At 36.6% G+C, this 22,960-nt stretch overlaps 2 protein-coding genes across 15 annotated transcripts in view; one reads left to right on the top strand and one right to left on the bottom strand.

Annotated features, from left to right (window-relative positions):
* Positions 1-2,022, bottom strand: part of LOC106543963 (E3 ubiquitin-protein ligase RNF4) — an 11,223-nt gene extending 9,201 nt beyond the window's left edge. For 3 of the 6 annotated variants that reach the window (XR_015695635.1, XM_014060084.2, XM_014060080.2), the window contains exon 1: positions 1,473-1,772. The gene's annotated coding sequence lies outside the window, so the exon portion shown is untranslated. Of the gene's footprint in view, positions 1-1,433; positions 1,773-1,915 lie in introns of those variants that run through there. The other 3 variants (XM_014060082.2, XM_014060081.2, XM_014060083.2) reach the window with 3 other exon arrangements.
* Positions 1,849-22,960, top strand: YTHDF3 (YTH N6-methyladenosine RNA binding protein F3). Of its 9 annotated transcripts, XM_014060077.2 has the most exons (8): positions 1,981-2,089; positions 3,343-3,367; positions 5,951-5,982; positions 8,157-8,242; positions 11,523-13,127; positions 17,749-17,817; positions 20,794-20,848; positions 21,812-22,960. In XM_014060077.2, coding segments are annotated over exons 3-8 (1,836 nt in total). In that variant the 5' UTR covers positions 1,981-2,089; positions 3,343-3,367; positions 5,951-5,963; the 3' UTR covers positions 21,814-22,960. The 9 variants fall into 9 exon arrangements, with proteins under 9 accessions (XP_087563140.1, XP_013915551.2, XP_087563138.1 ...); XM_087707014.1 differs by lacking the exons at positions 1,981-2,089; positions 5,951-5,982 and adding an exon at positions 1,849-1,868; XM_014060076.2 differs by lacking the exon at positions 5,951-5,982 and having other exon boundaries at positions 1,949-2,089.

Raw genomic sequence — 22,960 nt, 5'->3', positions numbered from 1 at the left:
TCATGTCACTTTTTTCAATACTTGTAATTCTGAATGGCCACTGAACAAATTGTTGTAAATTGAGGACTACCTGTATTACCAGTAGGCAAAGCAGCATTCATAATGGAAAAAGTGGAACAATTTCATTCACATATGAAGATTCATTTTTTAAATTGTTTTGTCCCTCCCCCCCATGAACATTCATAGACTAGGACTTATTTTGTGATAGTTTTTACTTTCCACCATTTCAAATGTCTGGTTCCTCTGTGTTTAAAAAATTTCTGGCCATTTTTAAAAGTAATTTAAAGGCTGTATCCCATTTTTTCTTGGTCGATTGATTATGAGTGTTCTGGAATAGTAAAATAATTATTTTAAAAATAAAATAGCAACAATCTGGTACTTTAGTAAAGTTGTCCCCTTGTCTAAACTGTAGAAAGCCTGGGGATGTTGGTGCTAAACAAGAAAAGAGGTAGAGAAAGAAATGGGTTAAAAGGAATTTGGAAAACAAAAGTGCTAATGACAGTAGTCATTAGACAGTAGCTAATGACAGTAAAGGCTGAGTAAAGGCTGAGTAAAGGCTAAAGACAGTAAAGACTGAGATTAGTTGGTGATCAGGAGGAGGAGTTGGGTGGCCATATAAATATAATCAATTAATAAATACAGATATTTCCCAAAGCCCAAAACATATCTTCAATTGCTCCAAAAGGTTATCTGACTTCGCCTTTAAAATAACAAGTAGTAAAGCAAAACAAATTTAACATATACTGAAACAATGAGTTTAAGGAAGAAAATAAAACTTGTATAGGGGCTTGGAAAAAGACAGATATTAAAAAAGAGTTTAAAATGGAAATGGAGCCAAACCCTTCTCTGTCGATGCTATGTCATAGCTCAGCAATAAAAATTAAATCTCCAAATAAATGACTCGTGAAATCCAGTTCTCCATTAATCTAATAACGCTAGTAGTGGAGGAGAAGAAAGCATATATGCAAATATTTACTAACCACTTCCTGCCCTTCCTGAACAACAACGAGTTCCTCCCTTCCGTTAAGCCTAAATTAGAGGGCCTCGAAGCAGTCCAGACAAAGCCTGTTTTTAAGATCCTGGCTGTCTGCCTAATCCCAATTCCATCCTCAATCTGTCCAAATGTCTCTTTTGTCACAGAATCCGTTTTGGGAAGAAGCCTTTGCGGGATCTTCTGTTCCGTCCGATCTCCTTTAAACAATGGGAGACGGAAAGGCTAGGAATACAAAGCAAAGGCACACCTTCCTTCCCACCTTCCCACGTCCTTTGTCCCACTTGGTTCTCCCAGTGAAGCGCCGCTTCGAAGTCCACAGCCCATCCCAGACGGGCCCCAATCACAACCGGGACAATGGCAGCCCCTAACCCGAATAACGCAGGCCTTTTCTCAAAGGCGACACCCCCGCCGGCCATGAAGCTGCACGGCTCAAACTCACCAACCACACCCTGAAAAAGAGCCCTTGTCTTAAACGCACCACGGGCCGCTGCCGAAGCGGGAGAAGGCCGTAGGCGGCCCCTTCTTCCTAGCAGCCACCTTTCGAAAACCAACTGCCCAGCTCTTGGCAGCCTCACTCACTTCCTCCTCCGTCCCAGCCAGCTTTTACTGCGCCTGCGCCAGATGCTCGTTCCTCTTACGAGGCGCCGCCTCTATATGGGCCTTTGGCGCACGCGCGAAGTTCCATTATTTTTTCTCTCTCCCCAACGTGACTTAAAGCGGAAAAGGAAATGGAAAGGTCAGGCGGTGACGTCGTCAACGGAGGGGGGGGGAAGAGCGGAAGGTGGGGAAGAGCGGAAGGTCAGGGTGCCGCGGAGCGGAAGTAGGAGCCGGAGCGCGTCCGCCATTGTGGGAAAGCCCGGAGCCCGGAGCAGAGGTGGGAAGTCGCGCTGCGTCCGGCGGGTGGCTTTGGGAGGCACTGACCAGGACAGGAGGGTCCGGGCTGCGGAGACAATCAGCCAGCGGCGGCGGGGAAAGTAGAGGAGGCGGAAACAGCGACCACGACGACCTGAGGGAGAGGAGGAGGAGGCCCAAGCGGAGCGGGGTGAGGGGGATTGCGGCTCCCCGTGAAGAATGTCAGCCACCAGCGTCGACCAGGTACCGCCTTCTCGCGGCTTCGTGGTTCCCGAGTGGAGGATCCCCTCGTCCCGCCTTCCTTCCGTTGGTCATAGCGGGGATCCGATCCGAGACTGTGGGACTCCTCCCCTGCTCCCAGGACCGCCCCTTCTGCAGGCCTGGAGGCCGCTGGGCCTGGGGCCTTCCTGCCGAGGCTCAACGATTCCATTTGCTTGTGTTCACGGGAGGGCAATTTATTCGCTAGTCTCTTAAAATCCACGACCTCCGGCCCTTTCCTTGCTCGGGCTGGTCCCTGGCCCTCTCTGACTGTGGTTGGACGTGGCTCTGAGGAATTCGCAGTTAGTCGTTGCCGTTTGTTCTCCATTGTACAGTATTTTCTGCTGGCCTTTTGTTGCCGCGCTTCTTTTCTTCTCCCCCTCCCCCCAATATTTATTTTTCTTGCTCTTTTGTCGCCTTAGGGTAATATGGCTATTTTTTTCCAGATAGTATGGCTTTGTTTAAATGCAGTGCTATATTTTTTATACACTGTTTTTTGCTTGCTTATTTTTTTCCTTTCCTAATTTTGCTGTTTTCATTCTTCTGTGCTTTTAACATTCCATTCCACCTTCTTATCTTTATGGGGGCTGTTTTTCTCCTTGTGCTCTTGGCAACCATCTAATGAACTTCTCTCTCCCTGTGTACACATCTTTTTAAAAGATATTTGAAAACTGTTCAAATATTTGATACTGGAAGTCTGTATTGAATAGCCAATTTAATAGACATCAAAATCAGTCACATCAGAGTCAGTATAACAATCTCAGATTTGAATTTTCACTTTTGAAAAATACTTTAGTATTTGCCAAAATTAGGCAAGTATAGATTTTTCTGCATTGATTTTATGCTTCACCAATACAAGGAAATTATTACAATTTCAAAGTCTCTAAGTCTAATGGGATAGAGGAGAAAAATGGGAATAATATACAGTGGACTGTTTATAATCATGTTATCACAGTGGAATGTTAATTCTTATCTATGCTTTAATGATAAATCTAGTGCTTAAATAAAAAGTTCTAATAGTTTTGTGTCTTATTGCTTGCGCTAATAGTGTACTTTTATGTTTAAATATTAAACTATTATGTATCTTTTAAAGTGTATAGTTCTTGTGATATTTCACGTACTAACCCGTTTAGAATTCATTAGATGCTTAGGTCCTAGTGTTTACTATTTTTAAAATAAGATGACTTATTTTCTATATTTATATTTAATTTATTGTTATTTTATTTCATTGCTCACAGAGACCTAAAGGACAGGGAAATAAAGGTAAGATGATTTTTCTTTTGTTACAATCCCAGTGAATCGTTATAATTATTTAATTAATCTGAAAAATGTCTATAGGGAGTGAGGATATTCATTTGACAACTTTTATTTAGTAAATGATTCATTAGGCTACACCAATGAAATTCTGCAATTTGTTCACATTTCTAATAAACTTGAATTACCTAAATGTTTTGCCATTTTCTTTATTTCTGCCATCAGAACAAATAGGACTAATCGACTATTCGAATGACGTAGGTTCTTTATTATTTTCTTTTGCCTATTGATTTTCCAGTTCAGATATTAAGTGTCTCAAGTACCATTCAACTTTAATTAGGTTTGATATAATTGCATATTTTTTCAGTTCATCTTAGCATCTAAATTAAAATAAATTAAGGAAATTCATAAAAAGATTTTCATTTCCTTTTCATTCCATTCCTTGAAAGCTCAGGAGGAAGGCATTTAGATTAGAGTTTAAATTTGAAAAGAAGTGGAACACATAGGCTGGATACATGGGCTGGATCTCTGTTTGGTTTGGACAGTTTTTCTTCAGCATCCCCTTGTTATGCATTTTACATTGATCAGGATATATCTAAAGTTGAGTGTTTTGAAGAAGAATGATGGGGTTTTGTAATTTCAGGGAGATAAGAATGTGAAAGGTGTTTCAATCTTTTTTTTAAGCTAACTTACAGTTGAAAACTTTTGTTTTTAAAAATAGCATTCCAAAGACTTCTGTGGTGATTTGATACAGTTGTCATTTTGCTTTCTGATAGCTTAAGTAAGCCATTTTTGTTCTTTTTATTTATTTGTGGATGACCATTGTAAACTTTTATCCTTGAATTCTAGTAACTAAAGTCTGTGCATGGGTTTGGCCTTGTGTAGATAAAAAGAAAGCTGTACAAGACCAGAAAAACCTTGCATAAACATTTAAGATTATACACAGTAAACACTGTGTCAACCAAAACTGTGTGATATAAGTGTGCACATCACTGAAATGATAAATTCCAATAGGGTTTGCTATCAGACATTTCTTACAGTTCTTTGCCAATAGTTCTTTAGAGCTATTAAAATTGATAGGATCCATCACAATAAAACACTTTCAAGTTTGAAGGATGAAACGAAGAAATGATTATGATATCTTTTTTCTGGAATACACTCAGTCATCTCAGGTTGGTTTATTTCTCAGCACAAGGATGCATAAATGTATTGTTTAAACATTTCCATGTCAGAAGTATACAGAAATAATTTCTATAAATTCCCTATAGTCCATACTTCTTGTTTTAAAGATTATTCCCCAGACGATTTACATAAGTTTAAAAAACACCACAAAACTGAAAAAAACTCATTAAAATAACATCAAATAGTAAGAAAGATGTGATGCCTAAAAGTGTTATGAAACATTAGACAGTTGAAAGTTTTATACATTTATGCAAAAGATACATATGCTGATAATATTTTAGAGAATATTTTGCATATGCGTTAAACCACAGGATTGAGGCAATGAATTGAAAGCAAAGCTGTGTATTTTGTCTTTCAGACACTGGTAATTGAACTGAATAAATTAAAACACTGTTAATAACATGGTTGTACACAGTTTATAATATTATAAATTAAGATGGCAACTAGTAATGTTCTTGTTTTAATCATTCATGGTTTATGACAAGGTCTTGGCAGTTTATTATTATTATTGCTCTGAACATATTTGTACAGCTCATTTACAAGTAAAAGACCTAAATATATTAAAATGAGTTATTAGCTTCATTATACTTTATATAATTATTTGCTTTTAATAATTGATAAAAATATATCTATAGAATCAATGTCAGATTGCTTATATTAGAATTCTCAATAAAATCCTGAAATGTCTGTTAATCTGATATTGCATTGCACAGCGCATTTTGCTTTAATTTTTAAAATAAATTGCTAATAGAAGTAAAACCCATTATTTATTTAGTATTTATTCAGTTTATATGCCAGTTAAATTATTGAGGTAACTATGGTTGATTACAATATATTAAAGCAATAAACCAAGGAGCAAACAAGTTTTTTTAATTATATTTTTTTTTACTATATTATGGAAAGAAATACCAAGAACTAAGGAATGCACTGTATTTATTTGTATTTGTAGTTCTTTTAAATTAAATAAGCATGATTGAACTTCATGATGATAGTCAAAATATCTTCCAGTGAAACAGGATGCCACACCTTTACATTCTATATATATTAATTTTATCACTGAATATTATATTGAATTAATAGTAAGTGTGCTTTCTACTTTGTGGTTTAGATTTTTAACAGCTAAATTTCAATTAGGGAGTAAATTAATCAGACTTGCAATATTTTTTGTTCCAAAATTTGTTCTGAGACATACCAGTTATTGATTTGATATTTTTTAAAAAATATTTTTTTAGTTCTTATGAGCTAGTAGCATATGTTCGTGTTCGTGTTATATGGCATAGTTGATTCCTGTAAGGTGAATCACAGGATAAACTACTGTTGTCTTTCTCTGAAATACTTGGTAGAGAATTGTGCCTTTCTCTAAAAATTGTATCGCACATTTACATCTTTTTCTTTTGCTTACTCTGTCAGATATTCTATTAGAATGAATTGTACCAATTTTGGTATGTACTTGTTTTGAATATTATTAATTTTAAAGTTAGTGTTTGCACTTGCAATATTATGTGACTTATATTTTTGACTTGTGGTTTTTAACAAACCCAATTGTTTTTTTTCCTTTCAGTACAGGAATTGTGCAAAGTGATGTAAATCATGTTAGAAGATTCAATGTTTTGAACAGAGAAAAAACTTTTAGGCTGTAGTTTACAAAAATATATGTAGAAAGAATTTAAGAAAAAAAGTCTAATGAAGAAAATATGAAATTGAAAGTATGTTAGAAATAGAATTTTAAAGAAACTAATAAAATGAAAATGTGATTCTTGAGTGTCATGTAGGACTGCAATAAAGCTTATTGTGGAGTCTTGGGTGCTGTCTGAGATTGGTTGTTTGCTTGCCGTTGTTTCATTGCCCAGTTAAGTAATACCATGAGTGCACTAGGTACTGGCACTGATGATGTTATCTAGTCAGGTAATGAAACATCTGCAAACAAACAACCAAGCTCAGAGACCATTAAGGACTCCACGGTTCAACCCTGAGCTACAGATATTGTGTTGATATCTGTATTTATATCCATTTTGTAACCCAAATATTAGGCACATTTTTGTCTTCTCCAAAATTGGCTATTTGTGACAGAAAAGAGAATACTTAATGGTGATGTATATTAAAAGGATAAGTAACTTTATTACAGACTACCAAGCTTATCAAAACAAAAGATGAGATACGTTGGATATATAGCTCAACAATCTGCTTTCAATAGAATATTAGAGCAGAGTATAAATCTGTTAGCATAATCATTGTAATAAGGGGATGCAGTACCTAATCTATAAACTAGATTGCCAGTTGAGTGGTTATAGTTATATATTTGTGAATTCTTTTATTGACAAGTTAAATTGTAAACCTTAATATCCATTCTGGTTACCAGGAATTCAGTGTATAAATAAGCACTACCTTTTGAAAACATTTTTCCTTCATTTTAAGTTTGGAATTAAAATGTTCTAATTTTTATATAAGGATTTGGCATATTGCTATCTAATCCCTACCTATACCTTTAGTATGCCTTCAGTGCAATCTCACTTTTTAAAAAAATCATTGTTGCTTGTTGCTAGAAGTGGAAACCAAATAGAACACTTGGAAATATTGAGAATATACGGTATATCTGTCTTGAAATTCTCGTTTATGCATTGTGATGTCTTTGTAGAGAACAGGCAGACATGGAACAATACACAGGCAGATTATTAAAGCCACATTTATAGGACCAGTTACTTTTATATTATAGTTTTTATGGTTCAAATTCATTGGTATTGGCTTTTTAAAAAATCAGTTTTTGTCATATTACTTCAAGCTACATTTGAAGTAATATATAGGAAATCCGGCCATTTGTCCATCTAGGTCAATATTGTATCACTGAATTTCAATCAGGAATTTTACATAGTGATTGTGTGATTGAGTCTGAGATTACTTATGTATAAAGCAAGTAGAAATACTTTTTAATACAAGCATTTGCTGATTTCATTTTTGAAATAAAGTTATTGTAGATATATGTTGGAATGTCGCTGTACTAGAAAGTGAATTTTAACAGCAAAGCTGGATTTTTTGCTGTTATTCAATCTATTTCAGTATAGAAAAATTAAATTGGCTGCTTTCAGTAAGCCATTCATCTATTCTCTCTCTTACGAACTTAAGGGAAAAATGCAATCATGGTATACTATACAAGGTAATTAGATAACTTAGTATACATATAAAGTGCTGTATAACACTAAACAGTGTTTAGTTAAAGACCAGATCAGTGCTGTAATTGCACTTCTTTATGAATCCATTGAAGGTCTCTTGTTCTGATATACATACTTCTCCAAATTAGTTTGTTTTCATTAGGGCCGTCTTACAAAAAATATTTCAGGCTTACTTTTTTTTTCTTGCTTTATATTCTAATCCGTGGCCATTGAAAGTGTAAAGCTCACCCTTCCACCTTCTATTTATGTAATATTTTCCCATTTCCATCTCTTTTCTGGATGATCCTATAAATACAGAGTGCCAACCCTTTGCAGCTTTTTGATTTAAGGATTCCACAATACATGCATGTTACCTATTATGATTTATTTTAAAATGTTATGATTTCCATTAGATGTTCACAGTGACACACAATGCTTTTATGTTATTTCTAATTTTAGTTGCATTTCAGTTTCAGTGCAAAACGGTTCGATTCATCAAAAGGATGCAGTAAATGATGATGATTTTGAGCCATATCTGAGTAGCCAGACAAATCAGGCAAGTATTTACCAAATTATTACATTTCTTGGAGCTCTGTAATAAGTAATAAAATAGATTGCTTTAATTATCTAATAACAATAAAACATAACTTTTCAAAGATTTCATATCCCATTTACCTTATTTTGTGGAGTATAAGACACACCAAGATTTTGAAGAGGCAAATTAAAAAAAAAGTTTCTTCACTCTGCAGACCTCCCAAAAAACGGGCCCATTTTTTCCCAAAAAGGGGCATGAATAGCCTTTAGGAGGCTTGTAGAGTGCTCTGGGGGGGGGAATGTAAACCGAGCAAAAAACAGCCCGTTTTTCACAAAAACGGGCCCGTTTTTTTGTCAAAAAAAAAGGGCATGCATAGCCTTTAGGAGGCTTATAGAATGCTCCTGGCGGCTGGGGGGGGCAAAAAACGGCCCATTTTTTGCTCATTTCTGCCCTCCCCAGCACCCAGGAGCACTCTGAAAGCCTCTTAAAGGCTATGCATGGCCATTTGGGTGAAGGGGGTGGGGTTTCGGGAGGCAAAAAATGCTGTATTCAGTGTATAAGACGCATCCAGATTTTCGGCCTCTTTTTGAGGGAAAAAGGTGCATCATACTCTGAAAAATACGGGACTTATAAAACATTGCTGCCTTTTTGGTACATGCCAATGAGTTAACTTTATTTTTCCTTAAATTCTTTTACAATCTAAATACAAAGGGTATACCTTGCAGTGGACATGGATGGGAAACTAGCTTAGTTAATACACATTTCTTGTGGCCATTTTCATTCATATAATACTCTAAGCAGAAGAGCATTTTTAAAGTTATACATTATATTTTCAAAGAGCATGGTTAATTTTATTTTTTTAATGAAAAATAAAAACAATGGGAGGGAGGAGTTTGAAGCCTTGATTAATTCTTGCCTGAATTATTAACCAGAGCTGTCTAGCTAGTCTTAATTAAACTCATGGGGTGCTTCTGTTGTTTTCTTCTTGCTCTACAAAGGTGGCTATTTAACAAAGGCCATAGGCAAAGATAAGGATAATGAACCAGGATTTGCATATGTATATGTTTAGTTATTCTATTCTAGCTCAACCCTATTGTCTTAGACGTTTCGCTGATATATTATAGAATTTTTTTCTCTCAAGCAGCTGCAAAGAACTAACTTAAGGCCTTGTTTTTCCCTGAAAAATTCTTAATTTGCTTCCACTGGATGTTTCAGTGTAGCAGAAGTCAAGGAAGTTTTTTTTCATCCAGGTTTGCCTAAGGCAGTAGGAGCAAAACTATATGTGTACAATAGAGAATTTGATGGCGTGGTCTTCTGAATGTCTTTTCCTGTGATTGTCTCTGCTGCCTTCTGTAACTTCCAGCTTGGGGTTGCAGTTTTATTGCTTATTATTGCTAGTTGAGCATCATAGCAAGCAGTATGTATTCAATTATAAATATTTGATTTTTGACACTAAACAAATGCCAATTTAAATGCTATTTAATATGCATAGGATATTTATATAATTCTGACAAACAGAATTAGAATGTTCATCTGCCAATCAATGTATAAGCTTTCAGTTGCAGCCACGTTTTCTGTCATTAGTTTTTGTCTCCTACTTCATCAGGACTTATCACATGGTATCAGTAATACAGAGAGTCCTTATATTTGGAATTGGCAACTTCGTTGCTAAGCAATATGGTTATTCAATGAGATATCACATGATATCTCATGTGTTATGACTTTACTGCCAGTGTCTCCTTTGACTCTGGTTGTCAGAAGCCAGCTGTAAAGCCCTGAAATGATGATCACATAATTGCTGCAATGGTGGTAAACAGCCACTGGTTGTGAAGAACCCAAATGATGCAGTGGTCAGTTGTAAAAATACTTTCCAGTATTGTCGTAGAGATCTATTGGACACAGTTCTAGAAATCATACCTGGAATCTTGTGCAACAATGCTAATATCTCACAAGGGTTTGTGATAAGAGCATTTCAGACATTGTGGGAACTTTGCATGCCTTGTTGCGTATGATTAAATTTTGGCTTACTGTTTTCCTGGTGAAAGTCATAGTTAAAAATCTGGAAGATGTTGAAATGTTAAAATATGTTGAGTTTTTTTCAATGCAAAAAAGTTTTTTGTGATGTGTGCTTGTGACGAGACAATTGTATGTGTTTCTGCCCAGGTAGTAGGTGATTTGAGCATCATATTTGCATTGGAATACAAGAAACATTAATTCATATGATAGTTTTTTAATATGATGGTTTGAGTGCGCCAATAAAATGGCCTTAAATTTCATTCCCAATTAAACAAGAACTAGGCTTGAAATTGTCCCCTCCATCCTAAGATAGCTAGTTAGCTAGCTGTGTGTAAGTGATATGATTAATTATTTATACTTCAGTTCAATGTTGTTTTACGCAAATTTTTAGTTTATGCAAATCCCTGCCATATGAGGGCTCAAGAATATCTGTGCTTAACACAAATATTACCTTTCCCGTTTTATTTTCCTCTAAGTTGGTAAAATATTGAAAATAAAGCACGTAAAATAAACTATTGTGCTTATTTTAATTTTTCTGCCATTGTACAATAAAAATATTTAGGTCGAATGAACAGAACAAGGTGTATAAAATTCAGAGATTTTGGGTCAATTAAGCTTGCAAAAAGTCCTGTCCTGCCTATGCATTTTACTTAGTGATGTATATTCTTGGAGTCTCAAATTTTGTTCCTTCTCAGGAGTAAGAAATAAATGGTGTTCCATAGCTTGATCTCTTATTGCTATCTTTCCGTAGTGAACTTAGTAGCATCTTAACATGAGACATAGTGAATTCAAACATACTGAAGGTACTAAAGTCTATTCATATTACATAAATAAAACTCTTACCATGTATAGCCTGATTTAAGATGAAGAAAACCACAGGAAGAAGGCAGGAGCCCAGTTAGAAGGAATAAAATAAAATGGCATCGGGAATATTCTTAGATGTTGGAGGTGCATCAGTGCCAGAAGATGTGCAGATTCTCTCTTTAGAAAGCAATATCTGTGTAATTAAAATTATACCACTGTGAAGCAGTTTTAACTATTCAGTAATTATATTAACCACTGTTATATATTTGGTTTTTAGGGGTTTTATTCCATGTCTTTTAATGTGAAAATATTTTTCCTGTATTTAAGTTTTAGGTTTATGGTTTATTAGATTTATATGCCAAGGACTAAGTTTTGGGACATGAACAGTATTAAATATTCTTAAATTTGGATTTGTAACAAATGAACATTATAAATGCAGCATTAAAGTTTAATTATTATTATTATTTTTCTTCTTCTGCAGAGTAATAGCTATCCACCAATGTCAGACCCATACATGCCTAGTTATTATGCTCCCTCCATTGGTTTTCCATACTCTCTGGGTGAAGCAGCATGGTCCACTGCTGGAGATCCTCCAATGCCATACTTGACAACTTATGGACAGATGAGCAATGGTGAACACCACTATATTCCCGATGGTGTATTCAGTCAACCTGGGGCTTTAGGGAATACTCCTCCGTTTCTTGGTCAGCATGGATTTAATTTTTTTCCTGGAAATGCAGATTTCTCTACATGGGGGACAAGTGGATCTCAGGGGCAATCAACCCAAAGCTCTGCTTATAGCAGCAGCTATGGCTACCCACCCAGCTCTCTCGGTAGAGCTATAGCCGATGGACAGGCTGGATTTGGCAATGATACTTTGAGCAAGGTACCTGGAATTAGCAGCATTGAACAAGGTATGACTGGATTGAAAATTGGTGGTGAAATGACAGTTGCTGTAACAAAAACAGTTGGATCAGCTCTAACCAGTACAGGTATGACCAGCATTGCAGCAAATAATGTGCCTGCAGTTAGCAGTTCAGCACCTAAACCAACCTCGTGGGCTGCCATTGCAAGAAAGCCTGCTAAGCCTCAGCCAAAACTTAAACCTAAAGGTAATGTGGGAATTGGGGGCCCTACAGTACCGCCACCACCTATAAAACACAACATGAATATTGGCACTTGGGATGACAAAGGGTCGGTGGTAAAAGCTCCTCCAATCCAACCAGTACTGCCTCCTCAGACTATAATTCAACAGCCTCAGCCTTTAATTCATCCACCTCCTATGGTGCAAAGCCAGCTGCCGCCGCCACAGCAGCAACAGCAGCCGCCACCACAGTCACAACAGCCTCAAGGACCTCAGCAACAGGCTCAGCCTCATCAGCTGCAGCAGCAGCAACAGCTGCAAAATCGCTGGGTGGCTCCTCGCAATAGAGGTGTAGGCTTCAATCAGAGCAATGGAGCTGGCAATGAAAACTATGGTATAGGTGTTATACCAGTTAGCTCTTCACCATCTGGTGTAGAAGTACACCCAGTTTTGGAAAAATTAAAGGCCATAAATAACTATAATCCCAAAGACTTTGACTGGAACCTGAAGAATGGTCGTGTGTTTATAATCAAAAGCTATTCAGAGGATGATATACATCGTTCCATTAAATATTCTATCTGGTGTAGTACTGAACATGGTAATAAGCGCTTGGATGCTGCATATCGTTCACTGAATGGAAAAGGCCCACTCTATTTACTTTTCAGTGTGAATGGCAGTGGACACTTCTGTGGAGTAGCTGAGATGAAGTCGGTGGTGGACTACAATGCGTATGCTGGAGTGTGGTCTCAGGATAAATGGAAGGGGAAGTTTGATGTTAAGTGGATCTTTGTTAAAGACGTTCCGAACAACCAGCTGCGGCACATTCGCTTGGAAAATAATGACAACAAACCAGTTACCAATTCAAGGGACACTCAAGAAGTACCCCTAGAAAAAGCCAAGCAAGTGCTTAAAATAATTGCTACTTTCAAGCATACCACCTCAATCTTTGATGACTTTGCACATTATGAAAAGCGTCAAGAGGAGGAGGAAGCCATGCGTAGGGTAAGAGATCATAATACTTTTTCCTGGATTGGCAGATTGATTATTAAAAATGGAGTTGCTTGTAGAAATTGATTTAAGGTGGATAATTCCACCTTAACAGATTTAGGTGAGAGTTATAAAATATTCTGGGCAACATGTTTGTTGCTGTCTGCATTAAAATTTAAATATCCTAATTTTAATTTAGAGCTGTATTAATAAGCTGCAAGGTCAAATATTTAATAGTAGTTATGAGGTTCTGTGTCTTAATATAAAGTATTTAAGTTGTAATAGACACTGAGGTGTACAAAAAAGAAATCCTTTGCTAGCACTATTGCTGGTTAAAAAAATAATACAAAATAAAAATATATTTCAAAAAAATCAATAAAATCATTTCTGAACAATTCCTTTTACCCCTATTCCCTCAAAAGCATTATAATTTGTATCCAAATTGATTGCAGACTAGGAATGGACAATCTACAACTCAGCTAAACCAATTAATGGAGTCTGAGTTCACGCTGGCAGAATTCAGCAGGAAGTAAGGAAACAATAGTTTTGAGATGCTTAAGGCACGCATTTTCATCCTTTAAATGTCTTGAATTACACAAAATCTTGAGCTAGTTTTGGAATTGAAAGGAAACAAAGAGTTCTGGTGGAATCACACCTGTTGGACGCAGTGTTTGTGACTTAGAAAAGTTCTCTGTCTTGTGTTTTTCCATTCTTGGATTGTTCTGAGAAGGCTAAAGGAATCAAACTGGGTAAAGCAATAAATACCTTTCTTTTGATTTGGATCTAAAGCCTCTTAGCCATCCGAATTTAACTTGTTCTTCCTTGGATTATCTGCAAGTAAGGATGTTGCTTTAGACACATGGCTTATTATCAAAACACTTTGTGGAGACAAAAACCCCTTTTTTTAGTTTAAAAAAAGACTGAACTGTAATTCATTTATTTGACAGTAAGCCAAGACCATTTGAAAGGTTATTAAAAATTTCTTGCAGCTTTTGTGGACAAAATTGCTTAGGTTTGACAGAAGCTAGATTTCTGGCTCACACTAGTAGTAGAGGTGATTGAAGTCTTGTCTTGTGAAATGATCTGGGATATTTTGAATTTATGTCTCGGAAAGCAGATCTTCTACAGCAGGAGTGTCAAACTCAAGGCCCGGGGACCGGATCCAGCTGCAGAGTACTTAAATGTGGCCCGCAGGGCTGCTCTGGAAACAGGGAAGGACTGCCCTGCAGTGCCTCTGCCAGCAAAAACAACTCGGGAGGGCTGTGTGCGGCCCTCTTGAGCTCCGTTTTCACTGGCAGAGGGTTGCAGGAGGCCGTCACAGCTGAAAACTGAGCTTGGAAGCCTTTTTTCACTGGAGAAGCGCTTGGGCCTCCACAGGTGGTCCTGATATGAATGATGTGCTGCCCATGCCCACCTGTCCACACCAATCCCCGCCCCCCAAGGTCAAACACACCTCTGATGTGTTCCTCAATGAAATCAAGTTTCACACCCCTGCTCTATCTACAGTGTTACTTTCATCACTTTTCAGTAAGAACCCTGCTCCTGCTGGCTATGACTTCCTGTGAAATGGCAGAAGGTTGGATCTGGCAGTAATCAGTAGTTTCTGGAGATGGTTGTAGCATACCTCCAGTTCAAGAAACATTGGCTCAGTACGACTTTATACCTATTTCCTTAGAAAAAAGGGGTGATCTTAACCATTTCTCCTAGAGAAAGTAGATTATTTATATCTTGGTAGTCAGGATTCAGTTTGTAATATAGTAAGTAAATTGCATTGGATATGCTTGCTGATGAGTGCAATCCTCTGAGTCCTCCTTGAACTTGGGAATTTTGGAGTTTTCCTAGCTTCACAATTCTTGCTTGAAGAGCAAGTAGTAGTGATGACTAGCATAGATTTTGCATAGTTAAATGTACTAATTGCAACCATTTCTAGACTGAGAAGCCCTACTCATATATAGGTGCTTACATCCTAATCCAGCGATGGCGAACCTTTTCTGGCTTGCGTGCCATAAGTGGGGGGAGTGCAGGGGGGTCGTTGTGCGACCCCCCAGTGCGCATGCGCGCACTACAGGCACAACCCCCCATTTTTTTGCATTCTTTTCTTACCCTCCCCAGGTTCCAGGGACTTTATAGGAGCCTGGGGAGGGCGAAAACAGCCTCCTGTGGATGCCTTCGGAAGCTTCAGGGACGCTTCTCTGAAGCCTCTGGAGCAGTCAAAGCGACCCTCCAAGCAAAGCAGAAGTCACTTCCGGTTTGCTCGGAGGGTCGTTTTGAGCGCTCCGAAGCCTCCTGAAGGTCCCTGAAGCCTCCACAGGGCGTCCGGGGGAGGCTGTTTTTGCCCTCCCCAGGGTGTACTGTGTGGTCTTTTTGAATGATACTGGCAACACTAAGGTTGAAGTGGAGACCCGGGCTGCTAACAGGTTGTTCATAGTGGAAAGGTAGGCAGGTAGAAGAGAAATTGCAGTATCCCCATGGTTATAAGAACAGGTTCACTGACAAGCAACAAAATTTTTATCATGAGATTGCAGGGACACCTACCTCAATGGTCATAACTTCAGACATAGTTTTTAACTCTGTTCAGTGCTGTTACAATTTCAAATGGCTCCTGAACAACCATTCATTCGTTAAGAGATGACTGATGCTGATTTTCCCCTGGCAGGCCCTATATGGCTAAAGATCTGGTTACCAGGGGTACTGATTTTTCTTGTACTCATCTGTACATCAAACCAGATGAAATACAATATATTCCCTCCCTTTCCCATCCCTATGAGTGTCACCTGATGGAGCTTTCGAAATGGGTCTCTTGAATAGCCCTAGCCCATGCGTGGAACTCCTTCCCAACAGAGAGATGACTTGCTTTATTGCTTTGGGGCTTTAGAAAATTGTAAAGGCTACCTGTTTCACCTTGCCCAAGAGGGTATACTGTAATTGAAGGTTGGGTTCATGGATATATGAAATTTTTATTTTTGATATTTTATCTTTTTGCCTTTATATTTTTAAATGTGCTTCAGAGTTATTTTTAACCACCTGGAGCCTTTGAGAATGTATCACATGTAAACAAAATAAATAAGAAATAAACAATATAGTGGATCTAACTTCTAACTACCTATGTATAATATTTTAAAGTATTAGACTTGTAAAATTACCTATGCATAAAGTAGTGTTATAGAATCTTGAAAATATAGTTTAAATGTTTGCACATTTATGTTAATTGCTATAATGTGAAATATTCCTTATAAAATGTGTCTTGGTGTGATAAATCAAAGCTTATATTGTATGTGCTTAATTAAATCCAACCCAGCGCTGAGTCTTATTACATGATGTAACCATTGTAGGCTAGCGTAGAACAAGACTGAAATGTATTGCTTTTTGCAATGAAAGATGAATAAAGGGTGGTTGTCCATTGGAAATTTTGAATATAAGCCCCAGATAGGACTTGAATCTCCTTGCCAACTTCATACTTTTCCCATTTGATATGCTTTTAAAAACTTGGAAAAATATAATATCAGCAACGGAGAATTGCTGAGAATTCATAATGCTTTAGCTTTTGTAAGTCCGTTTACTACTGAAAAAGTAGTGAAGTAGAAAAGTAACAATAATAAGCTAATCTGTTGATAAATGTATTCATTAAGTGGAAAAATTAGTTTTCAATATGGAAATACTAGATAATTATTTAACCAGAATAATGTCTCACAAATTTTAGTTAGCTATGACTTTGGTCATTTTGGAAGGAAATCTGGACTATAAAATATACCTGGAAAATATTAGAGTGGGATATTCTCTTAAACTAGGTAGTTTAAAAGATAAGTATTCTAATTCCTTAGTTAAAAATAGTCACTGCAAATGGAATTCTGGAAAAAAAAACTATATTGCCTTGAAATTATATTTGTCAGTGGAGAGGATTGATGGAAGCTATTCACAAACTGATGGTTATTAATTGGAGTTATTTTAGAGAACACCAGTATCCATAGGGGAAGTGAAGGAGGTCCAGAATGGCAAGATGATACTAGTAGCAGTATGATCAAAGCTCTACTTCTGTTGTATGTGTGCCAGCATTGCACACATGACAAGCAGAGGGGCTTCATTAACCTGCTGCAACTGCCATTAGGCCTTTTTTGATTTGGTCTCTCCTCATGGACACTGATGATTGCAGATCACCATTGTAAAAGCCAACCACTGTTAAATTGAGATTCTTATTAATATTCTAAATGAATTAACAATATGAAATGTTTTATTCTTTCCCAAAATTTTAGAACAGCCTAATAAAGGCTTGACCTTTTAACTGAATTGCTATTTTTCTTTAGACTCTGTCCATATGCATTAGGTGGAAAATATATCGTGTTATATTTGTTAATATAAACAAATATTTAGTTGTTGAAGACCAAAGCAATTCTCCCATCATATATTTGTTTTTGAAAAACTGACCAATCTGGTTTATTGATAACGGAACCAGAACTTTGTGCAATTGGTTGTGCTAATTACTGTGTTGTGATTTTTAAAAAAAAGACTGAATCCAGATTTCACATACTGAATTAAATGGGTCCTTGTACTGGCAGAGGAAATTCCTCATTGTAGATAAGGAGCAGATCATTGATTATTTTTGTGGATTCCATCTTCTCCATATACCTTATTTTCATAGATGATCCCTGCATTTCCAGATTTTGGGAGGCTACAGGGGAAGGAGGTTGTTTTGCCTTCCAACTATGAGGTATTTCAGTTTGCAGATAAGTGCTCTGAATAATTTTGATGCATAATGAAAGTAAGAATTCAGGGCTCTGAGAAAATAAAACTAGTCTTGAAAAGAAAATTTGTGCATATAGTTTTTTTTCTAAATATGCGAATGAGATGGGAGTTGTTTTTTCCCATTATTTTGCTAGCTAACAAATTGCCTTTTGGAATGAGAAACTTTTTTTAATAGAATACCACTTTTTGAATCCCAATCTGTTAACATATATACCTTTTAATAAGCTTTTGAATGGCTATCTAAGAAAATAATTCTATAATATTTGGTATCACGCATTTCTGCGTTGAGTAAAAAATTAACAGTGCCCTATATATATATAATTTAAAGAAATCCAAATTAATCATTGAAAAATGCTTAATAAAAATTGGTTTCAACTAGATACTTGGTTAACAGTTGCAACCTAGGCAACTTTTATGGAAAATTATGTATTGACTGTTTTACATTCAGTATGAATAAATTATGCAACAAGCAGCATAGAATTTGGCTGATCTACTGAAATTATAAATGCAAAACAGATTGCACTATGTGAGCGTCTGTATAAAGATACCTATTTTTATTTGACATTCTGTAACCATGTTTCATATAACAGACTGTATATTTAAATAGAATATAGGATTAGATGTTCACAAGGTAGCATACTTGTTTCTCTACTGTATTTTTGCAGCATGTATTATGATTGAATTTACTATTGAATGAATTTTTTCCGCTTCAGAAACAATGTTATGATAAACTCTGACAGTGCTACATATTGTGAATTATGTTATAAGATATTCAGTATCTACAGGAAACATACTACTCTATTAGGAACACTTGAAAATGATATTTATCACAGAAAGAATCCCAAAGCTTATCTCTGAAAGTTTTCCCATTAACTTTGCAAATGAAAAACATGGAGTTGTATCTAATAGACTACCGTATTTTTTGGAGCATAAGATGCACCTTTTTCCCTCAGAAAAGAGGCTGAAAATCTGGGTGTGTCTTATACACTAAATACAGCATTTTTTTTGCCTCCTGAAACCCAGTCCCCTTCATCAAATGGCTGTGCATAGTTTTAGGAGGCTTTCACAAAGCTCCTGGGGGCTGGGGAGGGCAGAAATGAGCAAAAAATAGCCTGTTTTTTGCTCAATTTTGCCCCCCAGACCCCAGGAGCACTCTGTAAGCTTCCTAATGCCTTTTTTTTAAACAAAAAGGGGCCTGTTTTCGCAAAAAACAGGCTGTTTTTTTTCTCATTTTTGCCCTCCCCCCAAGGAACACACTACAAGCCTCCTAAAGACTATTGATGCCCTTTTTTGAAAAAAAAAACGGGGCTGTTTTTGTGAAACATGGTGTGGTATTCTGGAACTGTACTCTGGTGCATCTTATACTCAGAAAAATACGGTAATTCCATTTACCACAGAATGGATCTTGGTCTCTTATTTTTCTGATTAGATTTATTTGGGAATTGGGTTCTTTTTATTTATCTAGTCAATTTATATAATTGGTCATCTCACTTTGCAAACAGTTTAAAATAAACAAAACCTCAAACTATATAATAATAACACACAGCTATCAGGAATGATTTAACTTATCATCATTACAACCAGGAGATAGGCTCTAGCCCATGCCCAGGTGGAAATCCAAGTTTTCAAGGCCTTATAAAAAGCCTACAGGGACAGTCTAATCTTAGGGGGAATGATGTTCCAAGGGTGCTGCAGCAGAAAAGATTCTTGCCTCACCTAGCTGACAGTATCTTGAGCATACCCTTCCGAGAGAACCAGCAAAAACAATTGGGGAGAGATGGTCTCATAAGTCACCTCGTCCTAAGGCATGAAGAGCTTTAATGGTGATAACCAGAACCTTGAATTGCAGAAGCACATTGGAAGCTGATGCAGCTTCCAGAGTAGTGGCGTCACATGTGCCAAGTAACTGACACCAGTAAGTGCCTGTGATGTTGCATTTTGTACCAGTTGAATCTTCCAAATATTCTTCAAGGGCAGCTCCACATAAAACACATTGTAGTAGTCCACTCTAGATAACAAAATAACATGTTTGACCATGGGCAGCCACTTCTCTGGTGTAGGAATGTGTGCAACTAATAATAACCCTTAAGGTTGCAGAGGCCCTCTTAACCATGGCTGCTTCCTCCTATTCAAGCAGGAACTGTGAGTCCTGGAGAACCCAGTTCCCAGTTGGCACAGAACCAAAGATGGAAGGACCCATGAACTAGGAGATCCAAAATATCAGAGCCACTCAGTCTTGCTTAAGTTGAGCTAAAGACTCTTTTGCCCCATCCAGAGCCCCACATTCTCCATGCCCTGAGAAGAGCCTCCATGGCATTACTTAGACATCCTCGTGTAGAGATATAAAGCTCAGCCCAAACTGTCAGATGACGTCATCCAATTTCATAGATTATAAACAAGAGAAGAGGCAGTATTTGATCCCTGAGGTGCTCCACAGAGGAGAGTCCACCACCACTGTATCTTTTCCCTCCTACCAATATTAACTGAGACTTATCCTGGAGGAAGGAAGAGAGCCAGCATCTTCCAAAAGCAACCACCGTCTCTAACCTTCCTTAGAAAGGGAAGTACGAAAACTGGACAAAAATTATTCAGAATTCTGGGGTTTAATGATACCCTCCCTTTAATATAATTTTATTGAAAGTTTTAATACAAACTAAAATAAAGAAAAAGAAGAAGAAATAAAAAAGCTAACATGCAAAAAAAAAAGAAGAAAAATAGAAAAGTGAGAAAAAAGATATAGTGGTTTTCTATTTTTCTTTAAAACAGTTATAAGTACGACTGTAGATTTACCTCATTATAAACTTATATCATTGCCTCTTTTCTTTCTATAATCTATTCTGATGTTCAAAAGCATAGATTTTTTTTCTGTTTTACACAAAAGTCCATAAGGGATTTTTAATCTGCAATAAATATAGGTATTATCTTTTTTCTAATCAAACAGGTCAATTTGGCCATCTCAACAAGTTTTTATCAACTTTGCCAACCACTCCTCAACTGTAGGTATTGCCAGATATTTCCATGTTTGTGTATACAATAATCTTGCTGTGGTTGGGTCTAGCGATGGCCCCTTGAGACAGCAGAACTATCTACCTCCTCAAAGAGAAATTAACAGCTGCCAGAACCCAACCACGTCCCCCCTCTGGAGGTTGTAATCAGCCAGGAGGAACATGGATCTAACACAGAAGTGCTGCATAATAACCCCAAGGGCTGTGTTCATTTCCTCAGGCTTATTGAAATCAAATTTGCCTCAGATATCCAAGCTGGACCCAGCCGCAGTAGCTTCCACATAATCTGATTAAGGACAGAGTCTATTTTAGACTGGACTCTTAACATTTATATTATGAAGAGAGGTACCCTTGGTCAAAATATGCAACCTCATATTGGATTGGTTGAGCCATTGTGTTATATGAAAAAAATAATGCCTGAATTTAAAAGATCCTTCACCCAATAAGAATCGGACTATTAACATGTTTCAATACAGTTAAGATGATTTTTCTATTTTAAGGATTCGGATTAAAGTTAATTATTATAGCAAAGGGTTTTTCCCTGTGCTCTGACTTTCTGTTTAAGGTGAAAAAGAGCATCAATAAATACTCTATTCATTCTATGATTAATGGCCCTACTTTGATAAATAATACTTATAATAATGAATACCATCATGGTCTTAGGCCTATACAGAAAATTAAAGTGATACGAAATATACATTACTATGGAAGAGTGGTTTATGCTTTGATAAAATACTATAGACTTATTTTTCTTAAAATATTGGATAGAATTTTCTAAACTAACAAGTTCAAATTTTATAGGTTGAGAAATGATTTTGCTTTCATGTTTTGATAAAGGTTAGTTTGTTTTTATGAAGCACTTGTAATTGAAGAGTTGGTGTGTTCTCCACTGTATAGAACTTAAGTATTTTGTGATAATGCTTTAATGATTTTCCTTTTTTTTCTGTCCTGCAGGAGAGGAATAGAAACAAACAATAACTATATGGAGATTATCCTTCTAGAATTACAACACTAATGATGTAGACTCTGGAAATGCCTAATATGTCTAAGAAGACGTTATTAAAGCTTTGTTCCTGCTTAAGGTGACATCTTTGAACACTTTAACACAAATGACTCTTCTTGTAATGGTTCTCATCAGTGCATCTGCCCTTATACTCTCTCACCAAACACACTTGAGAACTGTAACTTCGTCAAGCACTTTCTGTCCTGAAGCTTTTACCAGTATCTGCTGTCTTTTGTAATTATGCATCCTAGCTAAGGCACAGGAGATGGAACGAATGCAAGGATTCATTAACTCTTTGAATTTGTTAAATACTAACAATTAACCATCATAAGTGGTTCAATGATGTGAGATTCACATTGCTTCAATTTATTTTTCTTTGATGTAGTTTTTTAATTGTCAGGTTTTTTTTAGCTATTCAGCAGAATTTAAAGCAAAATCATGCCATATTTAGTCCTGGAGTAAAATTCAAGTCTAAATGTTCATGTGAAAATTATTGTAGTAAACTTTTAATATGGCAAAGCAACTTTGAGCTACAGTTTAGCCAAATGAATTATAACATGAAATTATATTAGAATGTCATTTCCCTTGTTTCAAACTGTTTGGTGTAGAGAATATTAATATATGCAGCTTGGTGGGCCGCACCAGTTAATGCACATTTCTTTCCCCCCCCCCCTGTAACATGTATACCAGAAGAAGTGTGTTTGTCTGAGGAACTGTTCGTTTGCTACACTCAATCTCAATTTTGAGTACATGTACCTCAGTCTAAATCAGACTTTTTATGACCTTTATAACAACACTTAAAACCTTTAATTCCTATTTCTGGTGTTTGCAAGCCTGAAAAGATTGCTATCATGGAAGTGAAAATTTATTCCTCGAAGTGATTCACTAGCTAAATAAACATTATTCTTGTTTTAGCAAGCATATATTCAGTTTCTCAGATTTTGTTTGTTCCCAATTCTGAATATAATAGTCTGCTATTTTTTCAGTTCAAAATACTTTGGGAAATAAAACGTTTATTCATGGTTTCAGTTTGTATGCTCTCATGGCTGTGTTTACATGTTACTTATTAGTACTATATAATAAAAGCCTAGGAATCATAA

Source organism: Thamnophis sirtalis, unplaced genomic scaffold (assembly GCF_051295495.1).
Source record: "Thamnophis sirtalis isolate CommonGarterSnake01/CBP01778 unplaced genomic scaffold, rThaSir2_p1.2 scaffold_2, whole genome shotgun sequence".
Taxonomy (NCBI): domain Eukaryota; kingdom Metazoa; phylum Chordata; class Lepidosauria; order Squamata; family Natricidae; genus Thamnophis; species Thamnophis sirtalis.
Note: the sequence above shows the minus strand (reverse complement) of the source record. Positions and strands in the feature narration are given on the sequence as shown.